Source organism: Leucoraja erinacea, chromosome 23, assembly GCF_028641065.1.
Source record: "Leucoraja erinacea ecotype New England chromosome 23, Leri_hhj_1, whole genome shotgun sequence".
NCBI classification, from domain to species: Eukaryota; Metazoa; Chordata; class Chondrichthyes; order Rajiformes; family Rajidae; genus Leucoraja; species Leucoraja erinaceus.
Genome location: NC_073399.1, coordinates 18673046 through 18694391, shown reverse-complemented (window position 1 = coordinate 18694391; position 21346 = coordinate 18673046). Strand labels below are relative to the sequence as shown.

The following is a 21346-nucleotide window of genomic DNA, read 5'->3' as shown; positions in this document are numbered from 1 at the left end:
GAACTGCAACAAGGGAAGCCCGACCAAAGACATAGAAAAGCAAAAGTCAGGCAATCCCTGCCCCCTCTATCAGTCTACGCTGGAGAAACAAAGTTCAGAATGATGACCAACTTGTAGATCACCAATCAGTTCACAAGTATGACCCTGAGGTTTCAGTTTTATATAGCTTTTAATTTTTAATCTCCCATTCGGACTTCTGTTGTAGCCTCTTACATTGTTCTAGAAACCCCCCAAATAAGCGGTTTAAACAGCGTCTCACCTCTCTGGGTTCCTTGGATCCATCAGGAGTCAAGATTGCATTCAATAATAATTTATCAATGAGTTTAATTAAATAATTTTAGATAAGCAGTCTTTCCTGTTTGTGTTAACATTGGCCATTCTCATCCATTTCCTATTTACACCTGTGACCAAAAATGTCCATCCCCTCTCCCACCACGACCACCATGTGTCATTCAACCTCGCCCATCACCCTTCCCCTGCTACTGCAACTTTAAATTGGAAATCAAACATGTTTTCCAATGTCCGATGAAGGTCATCAAGTTAAAATGCTATATTCAGTCATTACCTGATTTGCTGCTGCATGGCATATTCTATTTTTACTTCCATCTGCAATATTTCTACTTTTCCAATGCCATTGAACTTGCTGTTGGCAATACGCATTGATGCAGCTCTGCTCCTCTCTGAAGGGATTTCCATTTGTCTCTTTTACTTTATTCAACTTCAGTGTTTTCCATTTTCTGTCCCTCTGCATCTTTCCACCAGTTCTCTGAATTGAGAGAAGCATTCAGTTCTCTGAAAGACTTCTGATCTCTTGTTAGCTCTCTCCTTAGTTAACGAGCACAAATTTTGTCAGTCTTTTAATTCATAAGACTTCACCACTCAAGCTATATGTATATTTGTCAGGCCTTCCACATATGACTGATGGTGAAGCTGCAATTGGTGTCTGTGTCACTGAGGGTGCTCCCACAATGCAGAACTTCTGAGTTCCTCTGCTACCCTTTCCAAATAACCCAGCCTTGTACACGTCTACATTATAGGCCACCACATATAACAAACGGGTTCTGCTTTTACAGACATCCTTGTCGATTTTGTCCAAGTCAGAAAATAGACAAAAAAAATCATTTGATTTGGTAACCATACCTCTATAGCATCGTAATGAATGACATCAATAACACATGACTGATAAGAAAGAACAATTACTGAAAGTGGAAAGAGGAAAAACGAGTCTGCTGTCTGGAGGAACTAATACATGTACATACGTAAGCAGAATTTTGAATTTAATAGTGTTACAAGAGCTTGCTTCTCACCCTCTTCTCACTGCTCCATCTGGAAGGAGGTACATAAGCCTGAAGTCCCACACCACCAGGTTCAGGAACAGCGACTGTCCTATAACCATCAGGTTCTTGAACCAACATGAACAATCCTAATTCTACCTCCACAACGGAACATAGAAACATAGAAAATAGGTGCAGGAGTAGGCCATTCGGCCCTTCGAGCCTGCACCACCATTCAATATGATCATGGCTGATCAACATCTCTTGCACTAAAATGGACTTTTGTTTTCTAATGTTTTTCCACTAACGTTTTATTTTTTGCACTATCTTTTAGATAAGTGTAGAATTTAAAGTATCATTTATGTTTAACTGATTTAGTGTGTTTATGTGGCTGTGATGCTGCTGCAAGCAAGATTTTTAATTATACCTGTATCTAACTACTTTCGACATTAAACTTCACTTAATTTGACTTGGGTATTCATCTTTATGTGTTTGTAATCTGAGGGTGGCCTGCGCTGGTTACAAACAATAAATGACACTATCGGCCTTCATAAGGGCTGGCTGCCGAATGAGGAGATCAATTTGAAGTCCATGGTAGTGCAACAGCTAGTGCAATAATGTTCCATTAATGAGGTAGGATTAGGGTTGTTCAGGATGGCTCAAGAACCTGATGGTTGTAGAAAAGTAGCTGTACCTGAACCTGTGTAGGAAGGAACTGCAGATGCTGGTTTAAACTGAAAGACACAACATGCTGGAGCAAATTGGAGGAACAGCATCTCATATTTCGCTTGGGCAGCTTACAGCCCAGGGGTATGAATATTGACTTATCTAACTTCAAATAACCCCGACATTCTCCATCCCTCCCCCATCCAAGCCACACCAGCTTTTTGTTCTCGCCCAGCAAACAGCTAACAATGGCCTGTATCCTTTATCATTGTTACTTTTTACACATCTTTCATTCATTTGTTCTATATCTTTCTACATCATCATCTACATCTCTTGTTTTCCTTTCCCGTGACTTTCAGTATGAAGAAGGGACTCGACCCGAAACGTTACCCATTCCTTCTCTCCAGAGACGCTCTCCTGTCCCGCTGAGTTACTCCAGCATTTTGTCTCTGTTCCTGAACCTGATGGTGAGAGACATCAGGCTTCTGTACCTCCTACCCAATGATAACAGTGAGAAGAGGTATTTTGCAGTTATGAATACGCAGAAAATAGCTGATGAATAATAGTCAGGTCTTTTGTGCGATGGAATGAGAGGATATCAGAACACTGGGGTAAAAACCTCAGTTGACACAGTGTTAAATGTCTTCACCAATGTTAAATTTGTCCTATACTGCAAAATGATGACCAAAAGTGTGGGTCTCAGAATCAAAATGTGTTTGTCTAACCACACTCAGCATTAATTCCTGTGCTTTGTCCAAAACTGTGTGTACAGAGTATTTAGCTTTTCCTCTTGCGTGCAGAGAAACAAAACACCAAGGATAGTTTGCAGGAGTGCAGATACTTCTTTATAGCTTTGCAACTGCATTTGAACCAGCTGCCCTAGTTACCAAGGCTGCAGAGCTTGGTCAAGCTACCATTGGGAATTGAATATGATACAACAATGGAATATTCTGGGAGGTACACCGTCTGAACAGTATTGCAAATTGTCCGTAATTCTTCAGGGTGTACCAGCAAAAGTATGACTACACCAGCAAAAGAAATGTGCAGCTTGTACGTAGGGTTGGAATAAACAAGTATCCAATATCCTTTTTCTCCAATTTTGGGTTGGAAATTGAATTCTCAAATTTTAGGTAACTATATAACCCTAACCCTCTCCCCTCTTCTCCCATATAACTCACCCCTCCTCCAATGAACGCACCTATTTCTCCCCTTCCACCTACATTCCTTCCTTGAGTTTCATCATTCACATCTCTTCAATCCTTTTATCTCACCTGCCACCTATCTGACTAGTAAGACAGATGAACATAGAATGGTGATAAGTACAAGGCAATGAGATATTTTTGCTAACACAGATGGTTGAAAGAAAGGCAGGACTGGCAACTCAACGTTCCAGGATGTAGGGCAAAGCATAAAGAGCTGGAGTAATCAACGGGTCAAGCAGCATCTGTAAGAGGGAGTGGAAAGGCAGTCATATAGTGTCAGAGTTATACAGCACAGAAATAGGCCCTTTAACCAGAAAATAGCACACATGCCTCAAATGTGGTCTCATCAATTTTGGGAGGACTAATAAGTGTTGAACATGATTTGTACAGTCTGACTGAATATTGAGGTGCAAGTTCAAGAATCTTGGAAGGTGGAAGGACAGATAAACAAGTTGGTGGAGAAGGCATATGAGATATATGTCTTCATTAGCTGGGTCATGGAATACAAGTGCAGGGAGGAAGTAGTACAGCTTTATAAAACATTAGTATGCCATAGCTGGAATGCTGTGTGTAGTTCTGATCACCATACTATGAGAAGGACATGATTTATTTTATTGGAGAGGGTGCAGAGAAGGCTCTCCTGGACGTTGCCTGGGATGAAGTGTTTCAGTTATGAGGAGAGACTGGGCTTGTCTTTCTTGGAACCGAGTCGGCTGAGAGGGAATCAGATAGAGGTATACAAACTTATAAGGGCAAGGATGGGGTGCATCAGGAAACTCCCATGACAGCAGTGTTTACAATTAGAGAGCGACAATTTAGAGTAATGGGTAAGAAGCTTAGAGGGAATATGAGGAACCTTTTTCACCCATAGGCTGGTTAGTATCCGGAACATACCGAGTGGTTGGTAGAGGCAATGACTCAGAATGTTCAAAAACTACTCAGTGCCCTGGCTAATGCTTAATCCTCTGTCAAAGGTACGAGAACAGATTAGTTTGTCATAATCACAATGCTGCTTCTGGAAGCTTTGTGCATTAATTGCCAATTTGCCACATTTACAGGCAGGGCCGGCCTTAAGAGGTGCGGGGCCCAATTGGGAATAATTTTGGTGAGCTCCAGGTTCCCAGCCAAGGTCTGTAGAATCATAGAAATACAAATAAAGTCTAAAATGTGCGCTTAAAAAGTGCCTGCGAGTTAATGATCCAAATATATCTAAGCTACATTTTAATATAAAATTGCATACATGTAAGCCTACAAGTAACAAACAAAATGTGTAGATCACCTCTGAAAAGTACACAGTTACAATACCACTAGTTTTAGTGACTGAAAGGAAAAAAAGTAACTTAATTAATTAGATCCTGGCAAACCAATAACTATTGGCCATAAACCAGTCCAGACATTAAATTTTGGGCTTCAGCCCCATCATACCCTTTGGGCTTCTACCCTATCCTAACTTAGTTGTGTGTGTGTATGTTAGTTGTTTGTGTGAGATGTGTGTGTGTTGTTTGTGCGAGATGTATGTGTGGGAGGGAGGGAGGGAGAGAAGGTAGGAAGGAAGGAGAGAAGGGAGTGAGGAAAGTGGAGAAAGAAGGTAGGGAGGGAAGGAGAGAAGGCAGGGAGGGAAGAAGGGAAGGGAAGGGAAGGAGAGAAGGCAGGGAGGGAAGAAGGGAAGGGAGGGAGGGAAGGTAAGGAGAGAAGGGAGGGAGAAGGCCGGCGGCGGGAGCAGATGCCGGGGTCCGGGCGAACGCATGTGAGCTGAGGCCGAGGTTTGTAAACGTTGCTCCAAACCCCAGCCCGGCCCTCCCTGTATTGTTCACCGCGTCTCCCCAGGGAGAGAGAGGGGTGGAGCCGGGGCTGTGTGCGTGAAGTACGGCAACTGGAGGGACGGAGCGCTGCCCTGGGACCGTGAGGGACCTCCATCTCTTCCCCATTCTCCATTCCCCCCCTCACACCCCACCCCCACCCCGTCTACCCCTTTCTCCCCCACCACCCCCTCAACTCTCTCTCCCCCCCTCTCTCCCCCCTCCACCCGGGGTAGATGTAGCCGAACCGAGAGTAGATTACTCTGTCCAGCGCGGGGGCCCCCATTAGGCGCGGGGCCCAATTGGGAGCAATCGGTCCAATCGGCTTAAGGACGGCCCTGTTTACAGGCCATGAGTTACTGCAGTAAATAGATTTGGGGTGTTCTTTCTTATGGAGATACGTTGTAGCATAACAAATGTTTTGTCATCATAGCCAAAGAACATGTAGAAATGAAACAAGGGATTGGTTTATTTGGAGGGTGTTGGTAGATTTGGGGTTAGATGGAGCAGCATTTTTTTGGGTAGCATTATTTACAGACATTAGAAATTAGTAACAATTTAATTGTTCTATCTGGGATATATGTCAATAAAACACTATTGGCTCTCTTGAGGTATGCAACGGTCGGCATAAATTTCTAATGAAATAGATTCCTCCCATCGACGAAGTGTACAGTGCAAGGGCCAGGAAGAGAACGGGTAAGATCATCTCTGACCCCTCTCACCCTGGACACAAACTCTTTGAAGCACCTCCCTCTGGAAGGCAACTCGGGACTGTCAAAGCCGCCACAGCCAGACATAAAAACAGCTTTTTTTCATGAGCAATAGCGCTACTCAACAACCAAAAGTCTGTAGCCTCCTCGTGCTCTAATAAAATACAAATTTTATTTCATTCTTCACATGTTTAAATTATAATATTTTATTTTTAATTGTTTGCTGTATATCATGTTGTTACTTGCGAGCAAAGCACCAAGGCAAATTCCTTGTAGGTATACATACTTGGGGAATAAAATGTATTCAATTAAATTGTTTACAAACAGTAACTGCGAACATGTAAAAATGGAGCCTCCAAGAAATAGTTGGAACATCAATTTCATTCACACTTCCCTCTTGAGCACTTTCTCCCCTCTTCTCTTCCCTTCCCCCCCCACTCCATCTATGACATCTTCTATCCAGCAACATTTCCTGGGATAAAAGGCAAAGGCAGACATTTTCTTAATTATATCATGAAAACCTTTCCCTCGGACCCTGTAATCCAACATAAAATTCATGACTATCCATGATTGCTCAGGTTTATAATATTGTACAGTATTAGCATTCTCAGATGTTGTTGTCAACGTTTAACATTTTTTGTTTCTTCATTATGAAGACACTTACTTAAGAAGTGCTTCTTGGCTTCAACAGGACTAAGATGATGCATTGTGTTGAGCTCCTGGAGAGTTTGTCTGAGGACTGCATCAAAGTTCACTTTTCCCATTGCAGGTTTAGGGAGGTAGGTCTTCAGCTGCTGACTGCAAAGACAAAAATACGAGGCATCAAACACAAGACACCAGTGCAAGCTGTCTGACATGAACCTAGCCGTTAGTACCGTGCTTTCCACGAGAGAAAAGAAAGAACTCTTCCAAGGGTTCTTGGAAAATTTCTAATTTTATTAACATAATTGGGTGGCACGGTGGTGCAGTGGTAGAGTTGTTGCCTTACAGCGCCAGAGACCCAGGTTCGAACCTGACTAAGGGTGCTGTCTATATGAATTTTGTACGTCCTCCCTGTGACCTGCGTGGGTTTTCACCGGAAGCTCCTGTTTCCTCGCACATTCTAAAGATGTACTGTTTTGGAGACTAATTGGCTTGCTAAAATTGTAAATTGTCCCTAGTGTGTAGGGTAGCGCTTGTGTACGGAATGATCATTGGTCAGCGTGGACTCGGTGGGCCGAAGGGTCGGTTTCCGTGCTGTATCTCTAAACTAAAAAACTAAACTAAATTAAATCATTTAATTGAGGAAGAAGCAATTAACAAATTTGAAAAGATGGAGATGAGGCTGGCAATTGTCCTTGAGAAGATGGTGGTGAGCCTCTGCCTTCAGCTACTTCAGTCCCGGTCCTGTTCCCACTATAGAGCTAGGAGGGAGTTCCAGGACAGATTCACTAAGGATGATGGAGACCTGGAGGGAAACCCTCAAGTGGGCCAGCTGCCATGTGCCTGCTGCCCTTGTTGTCCGTGGTGTTGGGTTTACAGATTGGGAGGTGCTTTGCCCAGAGATGAAAAGACAAAAGGTGTGCAACAAGAATAGAAGAGTGGCGAATGTAAAGCTGGAGGAAGGAATATAGAGAAGGGAAGAAATGGCTGTGTCCAGATGGGGCACAGGAAGGAGGGGGGAGGGGGAGTGATTTTAGGTTCACAGAAGGGGGAAGAAAACAGGGTTGTTTGTAGGTTTCCTGCAACCCCCCTCCCCCCTTCCCTGTACCCCACTAATATATGCAGCCATTTCATACCTTCCCCTTCTATCTACATTCCTTCATCTTGTTTTACAATCTCGCACTTTTTGTCTTTCTTTCTCTGGCCTTTGTCCAATCATCTGCCTATCAAGCCTCGCCCTCTATCACTCACCAGGCTTTGCCCTGCCCCTCCTCTCTTCCAGTTTCTCCCCCTCTCACCACAATCAGCCTGAAGAAGGGTCCTGAACTGAAACATAACCTATCCGTATTCTCCAGGGATGGTGCCAGATCTGCTGAGTTATTCCAGCACTTTGTCCTTTCATTGATAATTTCAATGCATTTCGTTGTCTCTGTACTGTACACTGACAATGACAATTAAAATTGAATCTGAATCTGATAAGAGCTATTCTTGCGGACCATAAGAGGAGCATAGAGTCCCACTTGTCCAGCAATAATACACGGGAGGTATGGCGGGGCATACAAGACATTACCAACTACAGAGGCTGTACCACAAAGTCAGAAGACCTGAGTGTGCCGCTGGCAGAAAAGCTAAATTGCTTCTTCTCCCGCTTTGAAACATCACAACAGCAGCACTCACCTGCTACAGCCCTGTTCCCACCCTCACCTGGCTCCTGTACTACCCCACTCACTGTCAGGGAGCACGATGTCAGACGGGTGCTCCTGGCAGTGAACCCCAAGAAGGCTACCGGCCCAGATGGAGTACCTGGTAAGGTGCTCAAAGCGTGCGCCCACCAGCTCACTGCCATCTTCACCAGAATTTTCAACCTCTCCCTGGACCAGGCAGTTATTCCGTCCTGCCTAAAATCAGCCACAATCGTCCCAGTGCCGAAGAAGTCTCCCATCACCAGCCTTAATGACTACTGTCCTGTGGCCCTCACTCCGGTAATCACGAAGTGCTTCGAGAGATTGGTCCTCCAGCACATCAAGGACTATCTACCACCAGACTTCGACCCCCACCAATTCGCCTATCGCCAAAACAGATCCACAGAAGACGCCATTACCGTAGCTCTCCACTCTGTGCTGAGCCATCTGGAGCAGGGGCAGAGCTACGTCCGGATGCTCTTTGTGGATTATAGCTCAGCTTTCAATACAATCATTCCGGACATTCTCATTGGTAAACTGGTCACTCTCGGCCTCCCCACTCTCACATGTGCCTGGATAAAAGATTTCCTCACCAACCGGCCCCAGACTGTGAGACTCGGCCCCCACCTCTCCTCCACTTCACCTGCTCCCCACAGGGCTGTGTGCTAAGCCCCCTCTTATACTGTCTCTACACCTACGACTGTAGTCCGGCCCACAACAACAACCGCATCATCAAATTTGATGACGACACTACTGTAGTTCGGACTTATTTCAAAGGGAGACGAGGCAGCCTACAGAGAGGAAGTCCTGAAGTTGACAACCTGGTGCTCAGAAAACAATCTGGCTCTGAACACCAGGAAAACAAAAGAGCTCATTGTCGACTTCAGGAGGCACAGCACCGACTTAGTCCCCCTACACATCAACGGCGAGTGTGTGGAGAGGGTCAACACCTTCCGATTTCTCGGCGTCCATATCGCTGCTGATATCTCCTGGACAGACAACACGACAGCGGTCATCAAGAAGGCTCAGCAGCGGCTGCACTTCCTGAGGGTCCTCAGGAAGCACAACCTGGACTCTAACCTGCTGCTGACCTTCTACCGCTCGTCCATCGAGAGCCTGCTGACATACTTGCATTACAGCATGGTATGGCAGCTGCACCATGGCAGACAGGGAGAGGCTTCAGAGGGTAACTAGGACAGCGCAGAAGATCATTGGTTGCCCTCTCCCCTCCCTGATGGATATCTACACCTCCCGCTGCCTTAGCAGGGCAAAGAAGATCATCAAAGACAGCTCCCATCCTGCGTTTGGACTGTTCGACCTGCTGCCCTCTGGAAGGCGCTATAGGTGCATCAAATCCAGGACAAATACTCAGGGATAGTTGCTTTCCAAAAATTATAACTACTCTTAATTCAAATTCACACATGCACTGACTTCACAGCCCAACACCCGGACTTCCATCTGTATATATGTATAGAGCGCCGCAGAATTGTGCACCTATTCCCCCCCTCCCCCTTCTGTTTTTGTTTTTCTGTTTCTTGTTTTTTGTACTAAATTATATGTATGCACTGAGTACGAGCAGCTTTTAATTTCATTGTACATGTATAGTGACAATAAATGGCATATCTATATCTATATCTATCTTGGGAGAAATGGACCCACTCTGGACTGCAACCTCTTTGATGATCACTTACAGAATTGTACGTGTTCTTTCTTGTTCTTCTCAAAATGTGAATTTTCTGTGCAATGTAATCCTCCTCCTCTCCGTTGCTGGATGTATTGTTTTAAAATTTGGCCATGAGGCCAATTAGGCCATTCGGCCCATCGAGTCTACTCTGCCATTCAATCATGGCTGATCTATTTTTCCCTCAACACCATTCCCCTGCCTTTGATTCGTTTCATATGGTTTGGTCATTATCCCCTTCCTTTTACAGCCCATTGTTGCCATTTTGGCTCAGTTCATAACGATTTGTCTCACTTCTTTTACCTTTATCATCCTTGTGTTGTGTGATGCAACACTTTTCCGACAACTATCACCCCAGGAAGTGCTGCTGCTGTGGTTCTGTGGGGTTGTCACTTACCCAGTAGGCTCGAGGTCTGCTGAGCTGCTTTTGTGCTGATAGGCCGCCAGCTTTGCAACATGCTGTTCTGCTTCATAAATATCCTTCGGAAAGACCAATTGTCCTTCCAGGTAAGTCGGAAGTACCTGAAAAAGACCAGGTATTGGGAGAATAAACAATTCTGTCTGCAGAAAGACAGAGGACATAGGTTTAAGGTGAGGGGGGAAAAGACTGAATAGGAACCTGAGGGGTAACTTTTTCACACAAAGGGTGGTGGGACAAGTTGCTAGAGGAGGTAGTTGAGGCAGGTACTATCGCAACGTTTAAGAAACATTTAGACAGGCACATGAATAGAACAGGTTTAGAGGAATCTGGACCAAACACAGGCAGGTGGGACTAATGTAGATTGGACCTGTTGGGCGGTGTGGGAAAGTTGGGCTGAAGGGCCTGTTTACTGGCTGTACAACTCTAAAGGTAAAAGTGCAAAGTGGTTTTACCTGATTATAATGTAAATCAACATTGAGGTCATTGTAAAAATGCAGGGGTTCTTTCCAAATGATGCGTTGGAATTTAAATCTGACTGAGTTGTCATCTAGCAGGAAATCAAAAAGGTATTCATCCCATCTGATAGGTTTGGCAACCTTTCCTGTAAAAAAGTTAGAATTCCAGTATTAAGCTCTCTGACTGCACATCATCACACCCTCACACACCGTCACACCATCACACACCATCACACACCATCACACACCGTCACACACCCTCACACACCATCACACCATCACACACCATCACACACCATCACACACCGTCACACACCCTCACACACCGTCACACACCGTCACACACCCTCACACCATCACACACCCTCACACACCATCACACCGTCACACCCTCACACCATCACACACCCTCACACCGTCACACACCATCACACACCCTCACACCGTCACACACCATCACACACCGTTACACCGTCAACCACACACCATCACACACCGTCACACACACTCACACACCGTCACACACCATCACACACCATCACACACCATCACACACCATCACACACCATCACACCATCACACCATCACACACCATCACACACCATCACACACAGTCACACACCGTCACACACCATCACACACCATCACACACCATCACACACCATCACACACCGTCACACACCTCACACACACCCACACACCCTCACACCCTCACACACCCTCACACACCACACACACCGTCTCACCATCACACCCTCACACCCTCACACCATCACACCATCACACACCCTCACACACCCTCACACACAGTCACACACCGTCACACACCATCACACACCATCACACCCCATACACACCGTCACACACCATCACACACACCGTCACACCCATCACACACACCGTCACACACCATCACACACCCTCACACACCCTCACACCCTCACACCATCACACACACACCATCACACCATCACACACCATCACACACCGTCACACACCGTCACACCACCGTCACACATCACACCATCACACCATCACACCATCACACACACACAACACCATCACACACCCTCACACCCTCACCCCCTCACACCCTCACACCCTCACACCCTCACACCATCACACCCTCACACCCTCACACCCTCACACACACCATCACACCCTCACACCCTCACACCATCACACACCGTCACACCATCACACACCGTCACACACCGTCACACACCATCACACACCCTCACACACCATCACACACCATCACACACCGTCACACCATCACACACCATCACACCGTCACACACCATCACACCATCACACACACCATCACACACCATCACACACCGTCACACACCGTCACACACCATCACACCATCACACCATCACACCGTCACACCGTCACACACCGTCACACCATCACACACCGTCACACACCGTCACACCATCACACACCGTCACACCATCACACCATCAGAGCATTAATAAGACCATAAGACATAGGAGCAGAATTAGGCCATTCGGCTCATCGAGTCTACTCCGCCATTCAATCATGGCTGATCTATTTCCCCCTGCCTTCTCCCTGTAACCTTTGACACCCTTACTAATCAATAATCTATCAATCTCAGCTTTTACAATACCCAATGAATTGGCTCCACAGCCATGAATACCACAGATTCACCACCCACTGGATCCTCCTCCTCATTTCCATTCTTAAGGTACATCCTTTAATTCTGAGGCTGTGCCCTCTGGTTCGAGACTCTCCCACTAATGGAAACAATGATCTTTAATCATCACCCAGCCCAGTGCCAACTATGTGATACAGACCCAATAATAGCATCAGCACCAGTATCCCTACCTGTATTCTTCTCATTTTTCAGCTATTCTTTCTATCTCTTTTATTTGTTCTTTAGAATCTCATCAAGTGTTCATTCTTTAAATTTCTCAGTTTTCTCTATTTACACTCAATTCTGCCACTGTAAACTTTATCTCATTCTTGACATTTCTGTGCCACCTTTATGTTTTTAGCTTAGTTCTCCCTCCTCCCCACCCAAGAAAATGAATCTTAAAAAAAATCTTTACTCCTTATGAAGATTATACTTTTATTTCTGTGATTACCTCCACTCCCTCTGCATCTCTCTCTTTGCCTTGTTTAACCCCAACTCCCACCCTGAAAGAATAAGTCTCTGAGTTTAAACCTCAAGTTTAAATTCCATTTGGAATATTTTGGAGGACCAAGAAACCAAGAACCATTCTGAACTTAACTCACCATTATCCTTATCTGCAAAGAGGGAAAAGTCCTTGGCTTCTTCAGTGTCAGTAATTCCAATGGTGGCACATATTTCCATCATCAAGTCACTTCCTACCTGTAAGTGTGAACAATGCAGGTTGAGCTGAGCAAACATTACTGTTTTAAAGACAACATCAACCTCCGTTTTGAGGAAGGGTTGCTGACCCGAGCTCTTGACTAGTTTCTGACTGCCGTCTGCTTGACTGGCCAAGTTTAAAAGAGATGTGTGGGGGCAAGTTTTGTATACAGAGGGTGGTGAGCGCCTGGAATGTGCTGCTAGGGGTGGGGGTTGAAGAAGATTTGATAGTAGTTTTTAAGAGACTTTTTGATAGGCATAAGGATATGTCAAGAATGGAGAGCCGTGGATTCTGTGCAGGCAGATAACAGTTGGTTTTGTCATCGTGTTCAGCGCAGTCATTTGTGAGCTAAAGGGCCTGTTCTTGTGCTTTGCGATGTTCTATGAGTTAATTAGAACAAACAGAAAAGGATATATAATCATCTCAGTCTCGAAATAACACATTCCAATCAAGGTCATCAATCAATTGAGCCCACTCGGCTCTGAGCTGTCCACACATACCGAGAAGGACTTGATCTTGAAGGGCTGCTCTAACTTCCCAGGCATCTGCACGCTGACCCTTCGCGTGCTCCGTCCTTTCTGTCAGATAAACACAACACATTCAAATTGTAAACATAAATCACTGCTGTCAACCAGTCAACAAGGGCAATTCTTGGCAAGTTGCAATTGTTAGTGACTAAGAAACCAACTGCTAGTGTTGGTCAGAGTCTACATTTAATGTGCTTGGTATTAGTGATAAACTCTTTCCATCATCGTGTTTAACAAACAGTGTCTCTCTCCTCACACTTTGTTTCTTATTCATTGGTTTTGGGCATCAGTGGCAAGGCCTGAATTTATTGCCCATCCTCCACTGCCTTTGAGAAGGTGGGGAGCTCCTTCACGACTCTTGCATTTCATGTGTGGACGACCCTCCAACAAAGCTGCAGGTTTCAGGACTTTTTTTATCCAGTGATGATGAAGGAATGGTGGCACGTTTCCAAGACAAGATGGTGTGTGTATTGTCAGGGAGTGCAGTTTGTACAAGACCTTTCTTCTTGCATCCTCCATCCCGTGATCTTTCCATCTCAAGCAGCTCATTATCTCAACCACAAGGTGAGTTATTTTTGTATCACATTGTATCCACACCCCTCCTCCGCCCGACCATACACAGCATAGAAGCTGAGGTCTGGTACATATTAAATATGATCATAGCAAATGTCAGGGCAGCCTTGAGAGGCCAAGAAGGCTGATTCAATTGCTGCCACTCTTATTTCTTTCTGGCTTAGCAATATTTTGTTTATTCTGCCTCCTGTGATCACCCTTGAGATATCTTGTTAATGTGGAAGCATTTTATAAAGGAACTAGTTACTGTTGTGAGTAATGATAATTCCATGTGAGTGCTGCTTTTGTCAGTAAAAGGTAATGGAACCTCTGTTATGGTCTCCTGAAGGAGTATAGATTCATCAGCTGAGGGACAAGCATTCAGACTATCTCCATTGATCCCTGACTGTAAGAACATGCAGCCTGCCTCAGATGGACTGTGGTGCAACTTACGATTATAGCCTCCATTTCAAGGCTAGTAGGGAAATGTTGACGACCTCCGAACTGGAAAGTACGTTGAATGTTTTCCTGGCAAAACTTTGCTATTTCTGGGGGAAGAAACAATAAACAGTGTTGAATGTGTGTTGTCAAGCAGTACCTCTGTAAATTCCTTTCAAAAGATTCTTCACTTTCTCTTGTCTTTATCTATGTAGCATTGCGATACAGATTTAGCAACTTGACAATTCCATCCATCAGGAAAGAGCATAGTCTAGTTAAATGTAGTTGTTTGTGTTTTTTAATAGTGTTTCTAACTGTGTATATGTGCGGGGGACGGGGGGGGGGAAGGGGAAAACTTTTTTAAATCTCTTCCCTGCACGGGAGACCCGACCTTTTTCCTGTCGGGTCCCCGTTGTCGTTGGGGCCTAGCACCGTGGAGCGGCCTCCAGCCTGAACGACCTGGGGGCTCCAGTCACGGAGCCTGCGGAGCTGCGGACTTACCATCGTGGGGCTGGCCGGTATCGGAGCGTGGGGAGCGGTGGTGACTCGCTGCTGCGGCTCGACCACGTAGCCCAGAGGTTCCAGCTGCAGCCGCAGGTCCTGTGGACTGACGGGACATCGGGAGCGCGTGGGTCCGGGTGGAGAGACCGCTTTCCGAGCTCCCGCAACGCGTCTTCTCTAGCCCGAGTCACGGGGTTTGAACGACCCGGAGCGGGGCCCTACATCGCCCCACGTGGCCTAAAGTGGCCGTGGGACTTATCATCGCCCACCTGGGGCTTGGACATCAGGAGAGAAATGGAAAACAGGGGAGAGAAAAGACTTTGCCTTCCATCACAGTGGGTTCACTGTGATGGATGTTTTTGTAAATTGAATTGTGTGCATGTCTGTATGATATTGTCTTTGTTTGTATGGCTGTGGAAACGCAGTTTCATTTGAGCCTCAATGAGGTTCAAATGACATGTAATAAATATTGATTGATTGATATTGATAGTGATAGAATCATAAGTCATACAACCACAAACTGCAATGGGCCCAACACCGACACCTGACACATGCCACTAGTCACAGACTTCCAGCCGGAAAAACTGTCTTCCATCATCACCCTCTGCTTTCTTCCAAGAAGCAAATTTTCTATTCAGTCGGCTAGCTCTCCCTGGATCCTATGCAATCTAAGCTTCCAGAGCAGCCTACTATGGGGAAACTTATCAAATGCCTATCTGAAATCCATATAGACAATGTCTACGGCTCTGCCCTCATCAATTTTGTTTCGTTACATTTTCAAAAAACTCAGATTCGTGAGACAACATCTTCCACATAGACGCATAGCAAACAATGCTGACGATCCCTAATCAACCCGTCTATCCAAATGCTTATATATCTTATCCCTCAGAATACTCTCCAGTAACCTGCCGAGTTAGGCTCGCTGGTATATAGTTCCCACCCAGGCTTTTCTTTGCAGCCAGACCTCTGACCCGGTCACACACATGGCCCACAGACTTGACCTCTGACCCGGTCACACACATGGCCCACAGACTTGACCTCTGATCCAGTCACACACATGGCCCACAGACTTGACCTCTGACCCGGTCACACACATGGCCCACAGACTTGACCTCTGACCTGGTCACACACACGGCCCACATACTTGACCTCTGACCCGGTCACACACACGGCCCACAGACTTGACGTCTGACCCAGTCACACACACACACATGGCCCACAGACTTGACCTCTAACCCGGTCACACACGCGGCCCACAAACTTGACCTCTGACCCGGTCACACATCCCAATACGAGCAGTTTGTAGGAGGGACCAATGCCAGAAAACGACATATAACCTGTAACAAGAATTTCATTGTCCATCTGGGACACATGACAATAAACTCTCTTGACTTGACTTGACTTAACAGATGTTTTGATGAAGTTGATGCAGAAAAAAATGTTTCTGGCTCTGAGGCAGATCAAAACATGAGGCCGTTAATGTAGGAATGTAGTACAGTCTGTAGTCACTACTTGTTACTGCACTGATTAGTTGAAATGAATAGTGACTGTATTTAAAAATATCTAAGCATATAAAAGAATGGGTGATAAAAGAATGTGATGACAAATTTGGATGAAATTGGGTGTGGAAAACAAGTCAATGGAACGTGTCGGTTGGATGGGCTGTTTCTTGGCTGCAAGTTCACTGTCTCAACCTCCCCTCCGTGTTTTTTACAGTTGTCATGAAAAGCCTCATCACCATCATAAACTGTACCTTGGAATGGGTGATTGGGGTTCATGAGGATATCTTGTAGGTAGCTGGTGACGTAAGGTGCGAGGTTGATTGTGCATGAATAGTAGCCCAAGAAGACGTACAGAATTCGCCAGCCAAGAATGCAACTTTCTCTGTGAAGAAACAAATAGTCAAATCTATACTTTTCCTCTGTTCTCTCCTTGTCACCAGAGAGCAATGTTATTGATTCTGGAATCGGCTCAGGTTCCAATATCCTTCTGAAATTGGCCCATTTTTTGCAACTGGCAGCAAACATCAACAGGCCAATGATGCAGGCATAGTTCTGACACCATCTAAATTAAATATGCATAAATGACCAAGAAACATCGGCCTGGCTGATTTTTGTGTTCCTTTTTTAAAAATCCGACACGGTGGCAACTGCGATAGAGTTGCTGCTTTACAGCGGCAGAGACCCCGGTTCGATCCTGACTACGGGTGCTGTCTGTACAGAGTTTCTGACCTGTGTCTGCGTATCCCAGTGACCAATGTGGATTTTCTACGGGTGCTGTGGAATGATGAACAGTTGACAGCACTGAGCCTATATTCGCTGGAGTTTAGAAGAATCAGTGGGGGGGGGACCCTCATTGAAACATCCAGAATAGTGAAAGGCTTGGAGAGAGTGGAGGTGGAGAGGATGTTTCCAACAGTGGGAGAGATTCAGACTAGAGGTCATAGCCTCAGGATTAAAGGACTTTATTTTAGCAAGGAGAGGAGGAAGAATTTATTTAGTCAGTGGGTGGTGAATCTGTGGAATTCTTTGCCACAGAAGGCTGTGAAGGCAGTCAGTATATATATTTAAGGCAGAGATAGATTCTTGATTAGTATGGGTGTCAGAGATTATGGGGAGAAGGCAGGAGAATGGGGGTGGGAGGGGTTGTTGTGTATGTTGGGTATTGGTCATTGATCAGTCAATGATTGAATGGAAGAGTAGACATGATGCGCCGAATGGCCTCATTCTACTCCTATCACTTAGGGTCGTATGATGCCACATTCCAAAGACGTACAGGTTTAAAGGTTTATTGGCTTTGGTCAAACTGTAAGATTGTCCCTCGTGTGTAGGATAGTGCTAATGTACTGGTCAGGCAGACTCGGTCGCAGAAGGGCCTGTTTCTGCACTGTATCTCTAAACTAAATATCCAAGTCCATTGAAGCCAGCTGACCAAGAACTGAACCAACACAAACCCCAAGGGACAGGGATACTCTCCCATAATCAAATATTCATAGCCCAGCTCCTAAGGGAGCCCCAGTGGTGGGCAGCTGTACACACTTTAATGGTTTGTGGTCACTATCTTTTGCTGCTATTTTATGGATAATTGTGCTCAGATTGAAAATCACATGTCTGGTGATCAGAATAAGTCTTCCACATCTAACATTCATAAATCTATCTTGCCTGTTCTGGGCTAATAGTACCACAGAACAGAAACACAGTCAAGTTCCTGACCTGTAGTCAAATCCTATGTTTCAAGTTATAGCTTGCCAGATTGGCATTGAGTGTTCCAAATAATCTTTTGGCCCCGTTTAATAATGTAAAGCAGGCTGGGAACTGCTCTGGCAATTCTGCTGTGGGCTCCAGGCCGTGATGAATCCAGGCAAACTGTGTTCACAGACTGAAGGCGTACAGATAGCAAACAGAGGAGACTTATGCCCATTAATCATGCCTGGCTGAGGATCCAGCTCATAGAAATATGGGAAGAGGTTCTAATTCACTGCAACCAACCACAAAAACAAGACAAAGAGGCTAGCCCTGAAGAGTAAACGAGCACAGCTGAGATCTGCGATAATGATTCCATACCTACAGTGAGGATCTCAGGTGCTAGGCTAGCAGGTTGGTATGGAGTGAGGACACCATGTTTGTAGACAGGTTCTGCACTGTGCGATGCTTCATCAACATTCTGGACACTTACTTTTTGGGATTATCTGTAATTTGCTTGATGATCTGACAGCAGACTTCATCCAGTAGAAATTTCTTCTCCTTGCACAGCTAAGAGAAAACATACCAATGAAACATGCCTGCTAGTTACAGCTGGATAAAGATTGTGCATTCCATTTTGATATTTTGGACCATATCATCTCCTGCATTCCTCTTCCCCTCCTGAAAGCTGTGACATGCACGTGATGTGGAGGTGGCTCAGCCTTGAGCCTTGAGTCGTGATCCGATCCTCACAGAGCGCTCCCCAAACGTATCTTCCACAGGGTCAAATTAGCATTGTTCACGTCTGAGTTTTGACTGAAAGTTTGCTAACCTTCAGGCTTGACCTTACCTTCAAGTTGATATCTAACAGTCTAATTTCCAACACGATCTTCTACGAGAACATTCCAGTCCCCAAGTACAAGAGCACTCATAAAAGCAAGGCTAGTTACAATAGCAAAGCTTAGGAAGTGAAGGTGGTTCAAGTCCTCATCTTTAGGCACCACACGTTGAAGTGCATAATCCAGCAATTGGATGGCAATGGCCTATTTTAGAAAACCGCCTAAACCATTCAGATCCTTCTTTATTAGAATAGAGTCATGGACACAGACTACATGATAACGTTCCCTGAGTTTATGTCAACCACCCATTTACACCAGTCCCACATTATTCCCATTTTTATTCTCCCCATATTTCCGTCAACTCCCCCCAACTGCTATCATTCACCTATACTCTCAGGACAATTCACAATGGCCAATTGATCTAACTTGCTTTTCCACCAGTAGGCATTGTTCTTGAAATAGGGATGTTGTGTATGGTGGGCATTGGTCAAGATTCCCTCGAGTAAATGCTTTGATATTTGTCTCGTTAAAAATACCCTTTAGATTGAGCTCCATGATCCAAATTGGCCTCAGCAGACTTTGGATCTGGGGGGAGGGGGGGGGGGGGGAGGGGGGGGGGGGGGGGGGGGGAGGGGGGACAGCTGGGATAAGGTGTCTGTTACAGAACAATTGGAAAAATATTCCTCTGAATGAGGCCAGCTTACCTTCAGGATACTACGTAAGTAATCTATGTTAATATGTTTCTTCTGGAGGGGCTGGTCTCCCATAAACCTCATGAGAGCTGCAGAGAAACAGGAATTAGAAGAATTCCCAGCATCTTTGCATAGTTTTTAACATTGGAAAAATCTCGTAAAGCACACTCACAATAACATATACCCGGGTAGTTTTATTTTGTTTTGTATTTTGAGAATTAACAGGAATTCTAACTTGTCTTAATTTAAAAAAATATCAAAGCAATATGCTTAAGGGGCTGTTCCACTGTACGAGCTAATTCAAAAATTCTCCCGAGTTTCCCCCGATTCGAACTCGGAGAATTACGGTAATGGCCGCTCATAGGTACTCGGGGCTCTCGTGGACATTTTTCAACATGTTGAAAAATCTTCACGAGCTTACCGCGTTTCCCGAGTACCAGCCGTTAGCATTACGAGCCGCTAAGAGACGTCCCGAGCTCCGACGTACCCGCTACGTACATTCTACATGCTTACCACACGTTTGATTTTTTTTAAAACTAGGGAGAGCTCTTGAATTAGCTCGTACAGTGGGACAGCCCCTTTACAATTATACTATTCCTGGGTCGTATCTGCTTGTTTAGTTTAGTAAAGTTAGAGATACAGCTCAGAAAGAGTCCCTTTGGCCCACCAGAGTCTGCGCTGACCAGCGAACCCCGTACACCAGCACTATCCTACAAACTAGGGACAATGTATCATTTTTACCAAAGCCAATTAACCTACAAACCTGTATGTCTGGAATGTGGGAGGAAACCGGAGCACCAGGAGAAAACCCACGCGGTCAGAGGGAAAACGTATAAACTCCGTACAGGCAGCATCCGTAGTCAGGATCGAACTTGGGTCCTGATGTAATAAGGCTGCAACTCTACCTCTGCCCCACCATCCTAGCATTTTCTGTTTTTATTGGGTGGATCTTATTCTGTTATCATTTCATCCAAACTTGCCAATCGTAACTTTTAAAGCTGGCTCGCATTAAATTAAAACACTCTTATTACTAATGTGGTCTGCAATGTCATTAATCCTTGTATCTGTTTCCATTATTCCCAAACAGTTCTAGAATCCATGCACTCTCCTTATAAACAGTCCATTCATTAATCGCCATCCTATCAAACACTACAAAAGGCTTTGAAATGTTCCACTGTTACTCTGAAAGCAACTCACCCATAAAATTCTGTGTCGCAAGTTCATTTAGTTCAATGTCAACAATATAAATCAGCGACTCCTGGATGGGAACCTATAACAAGAATTGTGTGTTTAATAAATCTCTTTTAACCCTAATTTCATTTATATTTTGATAATGCATTTTTTTAGCCAATGTCAAACTGCTTTACATTTATCAATGAATTCTCATTAGCTAATTGTGCACTTAAATGCAAAACCAATCAGTTCTTTGTGAAATTGACACCCACGAATGAATTCTGAGTTCCTGTGGCTAATAAAGTAAGTTTTTTCTTGTTGCGTGTCATGTTGCTTTTTTGGTATGACTGTATGGTAAACCAAGTTCCTTACTAAACATACTTGGCTTGGTAAATCATGATTATGATTATTATACAACACAAAAAAAAGGTTATTTGGACCATCGAGTCATTGCCAACTATCAAGTACTAAATTACATGTCCATTTTATTTTCCCTGTGTTCCCATCAATACCAGTCCTCCCCCCCGCCGCCCCCGCTGCCACTCAACT

At 44.9% G+C, this 21346-nt stretch overlaps 1 protein-coding gene across 1 annotated transcript in view; it reads right to left on the bottom strand.

Moving 5' to 3' along the window:
* The window catches only part of LOC129708326 (unconventional myosin-XV-like), a 47546-nt gene that overhangs the window by 6994 nt on the left and 19206 nt on the right, over nt 1-21346 (bottom strand). The window contains exons 13-22 of the mRNA XM_055654000.1: nt 20822-20894; nt 19637-19713; nt 18587-18663; nt 16665-16795; nt 14426-14520; nt 13394-13471; nt 12796-12892; nt 10530-10678; nt 10054-10178; nt 6316-6449 (exon numbers count right to left, since the gene is read on the bottom strand). Coding sequence (XP_055509975.1) covers nt 6316-6449; nt 10054-10178; nt 10530-10678; nt 12796-12892; nt 13394-13471; nt 14426-14520; nt 16665-16795; nt 18587-18663; nt 19637-19713; nt 20822-20894 — 1036 coding nt within the window. The remainder of the gene's footprint in view (nt 1-6315; nt 6450-10053; nt 10179-10529; nt 10679-12795; nt 12893-13393; nt 13472-14425; nt 14521-16664; nt 16796-18586; nt 18664-19636; nt 19714-20821; nt 20895-21346) is intronic.